Consider the following 11856-nt stretch of genomic DNA (forward strand, 5'->3'; position numbering starts at 1 on the left):
TAATGCTTTTTGTTGTTGTTGACTTGTTTGAATTCCTTGTAGATTCCAGATATTAGTCCCTTGTCAGATACACAGTTTGCAAATATTTTCTCCCATTCTGCAGGTTGTCTGTTCTTGTCTATTTCTTTTACTCTACAGAAGCATTTGTTTAATTAAGTCCCATTTGTCTATATTTGTAATTGGTGCATTAGCTTTGAAATCTTAGTCTTGAATTCTTTGTGTAGGCCAATGTCCAGAAGAGTTGTTCCTAGGTTTTCTTCTAGAATTTTTAGTTTCACGTCATACATTTCAGTCTTTAACTCATCTTAATTTTTGTATATGATGACAGATAAATCCAGTTCATTCTTTTGCATGTGGCTATACAATTTTCCCAGCACCGTTTATTGAGTAGGGTGTCCTTTCTCTGATGTATGTTTTTGTCAACTTTGTCAAATATCAGTTGGCTATAGGTATGTGGCTTTATTTCTGGGTCTTCTATTCTGTTCTGTTGATCTATATGTCTATGTTTATACCAGTACCATGATGTTTGATTACTATAGACTTATAGTATAATGTGGAGTTAGGTAATGTGATGCCTGCTTTTGCTATTTGGGTTCTTTTCAGTTCCATATGAATTTTAGGATTTTTTTTCCTAATTCTGTGAAAAATGTCATTGTTATTTTGATAGGAATTCTGTTAAGTCTGTAGATTGCTTTGGGCAATGTGGTCATTTTAACAACATTGATTCTTCTAATCTATGAGAATGGAATGTTTTTCCATTTATTTGTATCCTCTTAACTCTCTTTCATCAGTATTTTGTAGTTTTCCTTGTAGACATCTATCACTCCTTGGTTAAATGTATTCCTAGGGATTTTTTTGTTGTTCTTCTTTTTTTTTTAACTATTGGAAACGGGATTGACTTTTGATTTGGTTCTTAGCATGATTATTATTGCTGTATAGAAATGCTACTGATTTTTGTCAATTTTGTATCCTGGAACTTTACTGAATTCATTTATCAAATCTAGCAGTCTTTTGGAGAGGAGTCTTTAGGGTTTTCTAGGTATAAGGTCATTTCATCAGCAAACAAAGATAATCTGACTTCCTCTTTTCCCATTTTGATGGCTTTTATTTTTTTCTCTTGCCTGATTGCTCTGGCTAGGACCTCCTGTACTGTGCTGAATAGCAGTGGTGAACATGGACATACTTGTCTTGTTCTAGTTCTTAGGGGAAATTCTTTCAACTTTTTCCCAGTGTGTTATTGGCTGTGGGTTTGTTATACATGGCTTTTATTGTTTTGAGGTATGTTCCTTCTATGCCTTGTTTGTTGAGGGCATCATGATAGGATGGTCAATTTTATCAAATGCTTTTTCTAATCTATTGAGATGATAATATGGTTTTTGTTTTTCATTCACTTGATGTGATGAATCACATTTATTGATATGCATATGTTGTACCAACCTTGCATCCCTTGCAAAACCCACTTGATCATATTGTATTATCTTTTTGATGTGCTGTATGATTTTGTTTGCTTGTATTTTGTTAAGGATTTTTGCACCTATGTTCATGAAAGGTATTAGTCTGTAATTTTCTTTTTTTGTTGTGTTCTCTACTGATGTTGGTAGCAAAGTGATACTTTGTAGAATTAGGGAAGAGTCCCTCCTCTTCAGTGTTTTGGGACAGTTTCAGTTGGATTGGTAGCACTTCTTTTATGTCTGATAAAATTTGGCTGTGAATCTGTCTGCTCCTGGGCTCTTTTGTTGTTGTTGTTGTTATTATTTGGGGGAGATATTTTTAAATTACTAATCATATCTCACTACTTATTATTGTTCTGCTCAGGATTTCTATTTCTTCCTGGTTCAATCTTGGGAGGTTGTATAGATTCCACAAATTTATCCCCTTCCTCTAAGTTTTCCAGTTTGTGAGCATATAAATAGTCATAGTAGTCTCTGATGATCTTTTGCATTTCTGTAGTATCAGTTGTAATGTCTCCTTTTTCTTTTTTGATTGTGCTTATTTGAATCTTCTTTCTTCCTTCCTAGGTTAGTTGACCTAGTGGTCTACCAATCTTGTTTATTTCTTCAAATGAACAACTTTTTGTTTTGTTGATCTTTTGTATTGTGTTTTTGGTCTCAAGTTCATTTAGTTCTACTCTGAGCTTTGTCATTTCTTTTCTTCTGCTAGCTTTGGGTTTGGTTTGTTTCTTTTGTTTCTTGATGTGTAACATTATGATGTTAATTCAAGATCTTTCTTTTTTTAATGTAGGTGTTTAATGCTAATACTGCTTTTGCTGTTTGTCAAAGGTTTTGATATGTTGTGTCTCTGTTTCCTTTTGTTTCAAAAATGTAAATTTTTGTCTTTTGTCATTGACCCAAAAATCATTCAGGAGCAGGTTGTTTAACTTTCATGTATTTGTATAGTTTTGAGAGTTTCTTTTTTTTTTTTTTTTTTTTTTTTCTGAGACGGAGTCTCGCTCTGTCGCCCAGGCTGGAGTGCAGTGGCGCGATCTCAGCTCACTGCAAGCTCCACCTCCTGGGTTCACACCATTCTCCTGCCTCAGCCTCTCCAAGTAGCTGGGACTACAGGCGCCCGCCACCACGCCCGGCTAATTTTTTAAATATTTTTAGTAGAGATGGGATTTCACCGTGGTCTCGATCTCCTGACCTTGTGATCTGCCCGCCTCGGCCTCCCAAACTGCTGGGATTACAAGCGTGAGCCACCGCGCCCAGCGAGTTTTGAGAGTTTCTTTTGGAATCACTTTATAGTTTTATTCCACTGTGGTCTCAGAAGATACTTGATATGATTTCAATTTCTAAAATGTACTGAGGCTTATTTTGTTGCATAACATGTTGTCTATCTTGGAGAATGTTCCATGCAGTGATGAGAATAATGTATATTCTGCAGTTATTGGGTAGAATATTCTGTAAATGTCTGTAAGGTCCATTTGGTCTACAGTGATTAAGTCCAGTGCTTCTCTGTTGATTTTTCTGTCTTGATGATCTGTTTGGTGCTGTCAGTAGAGTGCTGAAGTCCCCACTATTAGTGTAATGCATCTCTTTTCTTAGGATTGTGGTATTTTCCATTGGACTGGTCCTTGTATAATTATATAATGTCTCTCTTTGTCTTTTTTAACTGTTGTTGTTTTAAAGTCTGTTTTGTTTGATATGAGAATAGCTGCTCCTGCTCGCTTTTGGTTTCCATTTGCATGGAATATCTTTTTCCACTCCTTTACCTTAAGTCTATGTGAGTCTTTATGCATTAGCTGAGTCTCTTGAAGACAACAGATACTTCATCGGTGGATTTTTGTCCATTCTGCCATTCTTTACCTTTTAAGTGAAGCATTTAGGCCATTTACATTCAGCATTATTATTGAGATGTCAGGTACTGTTTTATTCTTCATGCTAGATGTTGCCCAAATACCTTGTGGGTTTTTTTGTTGTTGTTTGTTTTGCTTTTTTCATTTCATTATTGTTTTATAGGCCCTGTGAGATTTATGCTTTAAAGAGGTTCTATTTTGGTGTATTTGGAGGTTTTAAGGTTTAAAGCTCCTTTTAGCAGTTCTTGTAGTGCTGGCATGGTAGTGGTGAATTCTCTCAGCATTTGTTTGTCTGAAAAAGACTTTATCTCTCCTTCATTTATGATGCTTAGTTTTGCTGGACACAGAAGTCTTGGCTGGCAATTATTTTGTTTGAGGAGGCAAAAGATAATACCCCAATCCCATCTGGTTTATAGGGTTTCTGCTGAAAAATCTGTTGTTAATCTGATATCTTTTCCTTTATAGGTTACCTGATGCTTTTGCCTCAGAGCTCTTAAGATTCTTTCCTTTGTCTTGACTTTTGATAACCTGATGACTGTTTGCCTAGGTGATTATTTTTTGTGATGAATTTCCAAGGTGTTCTTTGAACTTCTTCTTCTTTTTTTTTTTTTTTAAGCGGAGTTTCACTTTTGTTGCCCAAGGCTGGAGTGCAATGGCGTGATCTCAGCTCACTGCAACCTCCACCTCCCGGGTTCAAGCGATTCTCCTGCTTCAGCCTCCCAAGTAGCTAGGATTACAGGCACTACAGGTGTGCACCACCACACCAAGCTAATTTTTAGTATTTTTAGTAGAAACAGGGTTTCACCATGTTAGCCAGGCTGGTCTCGAACTCCTGACCTCAGGTGATCCTCACACCTTGGCCTCCCAAAGTGCTGGGATTACAGATGTGAGCTACTGCACCTAGCCTCTTTCAACTTCTTATATTTAGATGTCTAGATCTCTAGTGAGCTCAGGGAAGTTTTCCTCAATTATCATCACAAATATGTCTTCCAAGAAGATTTCTCTTCTTCACCAGGAACACCAATTATTTTAGGTTTGGCTGTTTAACATAATCTCAAACTTCTTGGAGGCTTTGATCATTTAAAAGAAATGTTTTTTCTTTGTCTTTGTCTCATTGGGTTACTTTGAAAGCCTTTTCTTTAAGCTGTAAAGTTCTTTCTTCTACTTGTTTGATTCTATTGTGGAAACTTTCCAGTGCATTTTGTATTTCTCTAAGTGTGTCTTTCATTTCCAGAAGTTGTGATTGTTTTTTCTTTATGATATCTGTTTCTCTGAAGCATTTTTCCTCCATGTCCTGTATTGTCTTTGAAATTTATTTAAGTTGGCTTTTACCTTTCTCTGGTACCTCCTTGAGTAGCTTAATAATCAGCCTTCTGAATTCTTTATCTGGCAGTTTAGAGATTTCTTCTTGGTTTGGATCCATTGCTGGGGAGCTGGTGTGGTCTTTTGGGGGTGTTATGGAACCTTGTTTTGTCATATTGCCAGAATTGCTTTTCTGATTTTTTTCTCATTTGGATACACTATTTCAGTGGAAAAATCTGGAACTCAAGGGCAGCTGTTCAGATTCTTTTGTCCCACAGGGTGAACCCTTGATGTGGTACCCTCCCCCTTTCCCTAGGAGCCAGATTGTGGTGATTGTTCTTGCTATTCTAGGTCTAGCCACCCAGCAGGGCTACCAGGCTATTGGCTGGTTCTGGGGAATGTCTGCCGAGTCCTGTGATGCAATTTGTCTTCGGGTCTACCAGCCGTGGATACCAGCACCTGTTCTGATGGAGGTGGCAGGGGAGTCAGGTTGACTCTGTGAGAGTCCTTGGTTGTAAATATGTTTACTGTGTTGTCTTTCTTGAATGCTGGTTATGCTAGCACTGAAGTTGTCATGTGGACAGACTCGGGACCACTGGTTAGCCAGGATGTTGCAGGCAGTGGAATTAGCTGTTGTTTTTTCCTTCATTAGAGCAGGGTTGTTCTGTTATGAGTTGCTGTAATGTTCTGAGTTGGTTAACCTTGAGCCAGGAGGTGGTGCTTTTGAGAGCGTGCCAGCTGCAATAGTAGAGGGGGATATAAGCTTGCTCTAATTTGGCCAGGACAAGTATTCAGGCTTCTCAGGTGATGGATGGGATCATAAAGCTCCCAAGAGTTTATGTCTTTTGTGATTCACTGTTGGACTGGGTAGAGAAATACTATCAGGTGCAGGCAGGATTAGGTAGGTTTGAGCTCAGACTCTCCTTGGGTGGGGGTTGCTGTGGCCACTGTGGGGAGATCAGGGGATGGTTCTTGGGCCAATGGAGTTATGTTCCAGAGGGAATTATGGCTGCCTCTGTCACCAGGGAAGTGGGGGAAAGCTGGTAGCAACAGGCCTCACCCAGCTCCCACACAGTTGGCAAGGCCAGTCTCACTCCCACCGTGCCCTGCTAACAGTGCCAAGTTTATCTCTAGGCAACCTGCAGCCTGGGACTCAGATCTAGTCCCAGGCTCTAAGTTTCCCCACTGAGGAAGCAAGCACTGCTTTCAGGCCACACCTTTGCCAATCTGCCACACTGTCAGCTGCATCTCCACTGTGCTTTCTGCAACAGTTCCTGTTTGCCCCCAGATTCTTCTCAAGAGGGTTTGCAGCCAGTCAAAATTATTACAAAGTTCAGTTGGAAGTTTCTTTCACCCTGTCACCCCTCTCAAATTCTGCCAGTTGCCTTCCCCGAGGGCCCTTGTGAGATAGAGTCAGGGATGGCTTCCCCGGGCTTGAGCTGGAGAATGGGACTGCCTACAAGGCTTGTCCCACTGCTGCTTCTACTTTTACATTTCACAGCAAATCAATTTCAGCTCTAGGTAAGGCTAAATTCTTCTCCCGTAATCTGGATTTTTCAGGTTCCTCAGTGGGGACGTGTGCTTGGAAGCAGATGTTTCCCCTCTCAGACTTTGGGAACTTACGAATTTTCACCTGTCTTGCAGAATTTGCAATAGCCTGCTACTTCTTTCAAAGGATCTGTGATTTCTTTTGTTTTTCCTGGTATGCTCCTGCAGTTGTTCCTGGAGCAAACGACCACAGAGTGAGTGTCCACGCGCTGTTCTGTCCATCCAAGTGGGAGCTACATATCAGCCCTGTCCCCTATCTGCCATCTTCCCTCTCTTTCAATATGCTTTTTTAATATTATGATTTTGAATTCCTTTTCTGGCATTTCATCAATTTTTTTGTTGCAATCTGTTGCTGGAGAATTGTGTTCCTTTGGAGGTGTCACATTTTCTTGCATTTTTATGTTTCTTGTGTTCTTATGCCAATATCTCTGCATCTGGTGTAACAGTCACTTCTTCCAATTTTTGAATTGGCCTTCATAGGAAAGACTTCTTCCTATATATGTATCTATAGTGATAGTTGGGTAGGGCACTTTAGCTTTGATACTGGAGCATACAGTAATTGCGTGTCCATGATTTTTTGGCTGTAATTACTATCAGTGGTGTCTGTGAATTCCTTAGTGACTTAAACTGCAGTTGTTATTGGAAGCTGTGGTGAGGCTTTGCTGGGGATGGGGACACAAGGTGGGCTGGTCTTCAGGCCTCAGTGGTGGCAGCAGTAGACTGAGCCTGCCTGTCCTTGGGCCCCCAGGTAGCATACATGGGCACTGGTGTTAGCAGGTCCAGGCAGACCAATCTTTGGACCTCCAGATGGCTTGCTCAGGTGCCAGCAGTGGCGATGGTGGGTGGCTCTTCAGATTCCTGGGTGGCATGCATGGGGTTGCCAATAACATTGATGGTGGTAGACCAACCCTCTGGCTCCTAGGCAGCATCCATAGGGTACTAGTGGTGGCAGTAGTGAGCTGAGCGGCCCCATCCTTAGTCCCCTAGGAGGAGTATGTGGACGCTGCAGATGCTGGTGGTGGTGGGCAGGGTGGGTCAATCTCCAAGTCCGCGGATGATGTATGCAGGTACCAATAGGCTGAGCAGACTCACCTCAGGCATCTGGTAGGAGTGGGTAGAAGCTGACCACAGGCAGGGTGAGCTGACCACAGGCAGGGTGAGTTGATCCCCAGGCCCCAACAATGCACAGAAGCACTGGTGGGCATGACACCACATGGGTCAAGCCTGTCATCAGCTTCCCAATGGTGGGCACAAGCACAGGCTGTGATGGTCAGGGCTGCTCAATCTCCAGGCTCCCAGTCAGTGTCTGTTGGTGCCAGCAGGGTGGGTGGCCCTGTCCTCAGGCCCAATGAGGGTTTGCATGGGTTTTGGTGGCAGGGGTCAGGGCAGCTCATAAGGGTCTTTTTTTTTTTCTTTTCATTATACAATGCTATATAAAAATAAAGGTCTTTAAAAATTGTTGTTGTTGGTTTTTTTGTTATTGCTATTAATATATTCAGATTGACAATCAGTAGTTTAGGCTACTTGGTATCACTCTTTTTTTTTTTTTTTGGAGACAGGATCTCTCTGTCACCCAGGCTGTAGTGCCTTGACTTCAGCCTTGACTTCAGCCTTGACTTCCTGGGTACAAGTGACCCTCTCACCTCAGCCTCCTGAGTATATGGGATGACAGGCATGTACCACCATACCCAGATAATTTTTTTTATTTGTAGAGGTGAAGTATTATGTTTCCCAGACTGGTCTTGAACTCCTAGGCTCAAGCAATCCTCCTGCCTTGGCCTCTCAAAGTATTGGCATTACAGGTGTGAGCCACTGCCCCTGTCTTCTTTTTTAAATAATATCTACTTATGGTATCATATATTATAAATCTAGTTGTTGTCTTTCATTTAGATAGCAGTTAGCCTCCTAAAACTCGAGCTTTCATCCTTCAACTCTCTTGAGTAAAATAAGCATTTAGTACCTTGTACCTCCCACATATAACAGTTTTAAAATTCATACCAGAGGAGATACGTGTGTGTACAAGTCAACAGCCTTATTGATCCCAGAGTCTTATGAGAAGACATAGCATGCACAGGAAAACTTCTAATACAAAAAGAGCACCTGGTATTAAGTGAAATTACCATGCCAGTTAAGCAACTGGCGTATGAACTCATTTAATTCTCACAATAGCGTGAGGAGGTTGATGTACTATTCATATCTCTATTTTACAGATGAGGAAAGCACAGAGAGGTTAAGCAACATGGGCAAGCTATTTAATAGGAAGGAGCAGAGCTTTGTACGTTTTGGGAAAAATGGGTCCAAAAATATAAATATTAAGGCTATTGATACATATTTGGAAATTATTTTAGAAAAAGAAGTGGCTCTTCTCGCATTCCTAAAAGATTCTAATGTTCATATGGGGAATGAGTGTATAGCCTAGTCAGCAAATATGTACTGGTGGCTGTTTTCTGGAGGCTTTTGTTATATGAATGATGGATATACTGGAAGGTACTGCCAAGAAGCTGCTTCTCTGAGATCTTCGTACAGAGACTAATGTCACTATGAGCGTGTAGTTCTGGGATCTAGACCTGCATTGCTTTGTATATTTAGTAGTGGATTGCATTTGTACAGCTTTGCTGGTGTGGGCTCTACTTTACTTCTGGAACCAGTGGATTTTTATCAAGTTAAGCATTTTACCTGCACTAGCATTCCATTCTTTACCTAATTTAGTTGTGTAGCAAACCTGTTGAGTATCAAAGTGTCAGTTGTGGATTCTTTGGCAGAAGTAAAACCAGTTTATGTTTCAGTAAAACTAACACTGAAAGCTCTTTCTATTCCTATTTCCTTTGAGAGTTTGATTCACAATTTCCTTGTTATTGCTTCTTCATAAAACACTGAGTAGAAAGGAGGCTTCTTAGGACAGAGGGGACTTGTTCCTTTTTTATTTTTTAACAAAAAAAAGAACCTCTGAGAATCCTGTCCCCTACGATGTGGTCAAAACTAAGCCATGGTGTGGTGTGGCTATATCCATAAACTTGTGTATCTCCATCCCTAACAACGCTGCTGGGCTCAAGGGAAAAGAATACTGTTTGTGGAATGAATCCATTGTCACGTAGATAACCCCAAGCAGGGAAGGCAGCTTATGCTTCCGTAAGGCTTAGCAAAGTCTTCTCATGTGAGAGCTAGCAAAGAATTTGAAGATCCAAAATATCAGGGTCCATTTTGAAAGCTGGGGCAATAGCGGAGGGGATGTCGAAAGTCCTAGTGTATAAAGGGTGGGTCACCTGAGGTGCAGTCCAAAGTCCATGAATAAACAGAGGTTAGGGGCAGAGGAAAGAAGGCACCTGAGGTAGCCCCTGTTTTCCTTATTTGGTTATTTGTCTATAGCTACCCCACCCTCATTGCCCTCCCCACAACACTCCCCCACCTCCCACCAAAAAAAAAAGGAAGAATAGAAATTTTTGAACCCATGTGGGGATTTCACAATCATGTCTTTTTTTCTTGGTAATGTTCTGCTTTGACATAATAACAAATCTGTTTATGTTTGCAAAGGATTAGCTATGGACCCTGCTTCTGGAGCAAAACTCAGACAAGGATTTAGTAAATCTTCTAAAAAAGATTAACTCCTAGAAGCCAGGTAAGAAAAAAAAATCACCTCTAATCCAGCTGTTGCTGACCAGTTAATGACTTTTAAGAGAATGGATGCATAGTAGGCAAACTGAAGAGACATCTGGACAAACTCCAAGTTGGGTTAACAAAATGTATGCTCTTGAAACTGACTCTGCTGTTAAACGTACAGTTTAAAGAGGATATTCAGTTTTTGATTCATGACTTAATAGGAAAGGGGAATGATCCCTCACTTTTGACCTGAAAGGTTACTGCCTTTTCCCTTTTTCTAAGCACCTTACCCTCACAAAGAATAGTTCCCTGAGGGTGTGAATTGTTTGTAAAATAATTAAAAGTCTGAAGAGGCCTATGTTATTTAGCATTCTCGATGTGGAAACAATGACATTCTAAAGTAAATGCCTCTTCTTTCTGCTTTCAGACTGCCTCCCTGAAACCCATCAGCCTGGATGGTTGCGTACCGGAGAATGCCACCTAAGGGGAAGGAACGGTAGATGTGATGTCTGTTTTTACACCCTTGATTCTTCTTGAAGCATCACTTAGAACAAGTAAAACTTGCTTCAAATTTTTATTTACTCCCTTTGAAGTTTTCAAAATGAAAGCATTAAACACATCAACCTGTATAATGCATGATTCAAATTCACTTGAAGTTTAATTGGACGTTTGATGGGTTTTTAAAGACAATGTTGCTTTGATATTAGAACCTTTTTAGTAGACTAGTAATTGGAATACTAACATTATTTACTTACTAGGAAAATCTTTCTTTAACTGGCTTCATTTTATATACTAGCTGTGAAATCTCAGTTTTGATATTGGTATCTAGTAAGTATTAAATTATAGCTATTATATTTATTTTAAATGTTTATGTATATACTGTGTAGAAGTGTCTTACACATACCAGTCACACAGACCATATCTGGGAGGAAACACTGAAGTGGAAGAGAAAAGATTACCAAAATCTTCCATCCTGTGGGAAGAATGTTCTCAGTGGCCTCAAGCCATTTATTTATCATGGCCAAATCAGAAGCTATCTAATCATTTCTTTAGCACTGATTTATACAGAGCTCTGTTGAGAAGTGACTCTCTCTTCTCTTTGCAGTCTTTTTTTTTTTTTTTTTTTTTTGGACACAAGATCTCACTCTGTCACCCAGGCTGCAGTGGTGTGATCTTGGCTCAAGCGGTACCTCCCACCTCAGCCTCCCGGGTAGCTGGGACCACAGGCTTGCGCCACCACAACCGGCTAATTTTTTATATTTTTTGTGGCGATGGGGTTTCACTATTGGCCAGGCTAGTCTTGAACTCTTGAGCTCAAGCCACCTGCCTGCCTTGGCCTCCCAAAGTGCTGGGATTACTGGCATGAGCCACTGTGCCCAGCCTCTTTGCAATCTTAAGGGTCAATAGACCTCTTTTTGTAGAGTCAGTTATACTTAATTCATAATTTTAAATCCAAGAACTTTTTCTTAACCTCGTAAAATTTTAATTAGAACAATTAAACCATTTCTTTCTGTCCAAATTTAAGTAGGAGAATCCCAGCCTACCCCGACTTGTAATGTGGAATATCTGAAATTCTTATGATCTGTATTTTGGGGACTAAACTCCAAATGTTATGTTCTGTGTTCAGGAAAATCAAGTATGTGTTGTGGAACTCACAGGAGACAGTAGTAAGCCATGTAAAAGTATCTGTGGAAGCTTCTATAAATGGATGTCAGGAGGTTTTAGCTGAGATGAGTTACTCCTCTTCCCCCTTTTGCTCTGGGAGATTGCTTTCCCTCTGAGAACAAAGAGGGGATATGGGAACTGACTTAAACGTCCCCAGGCAGTGGACTCCTAGTAACGGAATAACTTACATCACTTTGTCTCATTTCCTCCCCACGGGTTTCATTGTAGTTTAAAGACCCAGGTCTGTCTGGCAGCAGGGTCTCATAGATTAAATTTCATTCTCAGTTCCAATCCTGGGTAGCTGTTTGCCCCTTAAGTGGTCATCAGCATCATTGTTAAGGACTGTGAGTGGGTCAGGTTTTCTCACATTTGACCAATAGGCTTCTTGGATAGACAGACAAACTCGTCTTCCCTTTCTCTACCTACCCCCACCCTATTTAGCAGTAAAACAA

General features: G+C 40.5%; 1 protein-coding gene across 2 annotated transcripts in view; it reads left to right on the top strand.

Annotated features, from left to right (window-relative positions):
* The window catches only part of ZC2HC1B (zinc finger C2HC-type containing 1B), a 73871-nt gene extending 63487 nt beyond the window's left edge, over positions 1-10384 (top strand). The window contains exons 7-8 of one of the 2 annotated variants that reach the window (XM_004044777.5): positions 9674-9758; positions 10167-10384. In XM_004044777.5, the coding sequence (XP_004044825.3) occupies positions 9674-9744 (71 nt within the window). In that variant the 3' untranslated portion in view covers positions 9745-9758; positions 10167-10384. The remainder of the gene's footprint in view (positions 1-9673; positions 9759-10166) is intronic. The other variant, XM_055391397.2, reaches the window with a different exon arrangement.
* Positions 10385-11856: the final 1472 nt, after the last annotated feature.

Source organism: Gorilla gorilla, chromosome 5 (assembly GCF_029281585.2).
Source record: "Gorilla gorilla gorilla isolate KB3781 chromosome 5, NHGRI_mGorGor1-v2.1_pri, whole genome shotgun sequence".
NCBI lineage: Eukaryota > Metazoa > Chordata > Mammalia > Primates > Hominidae > Gorilla > Gorilla gorilla.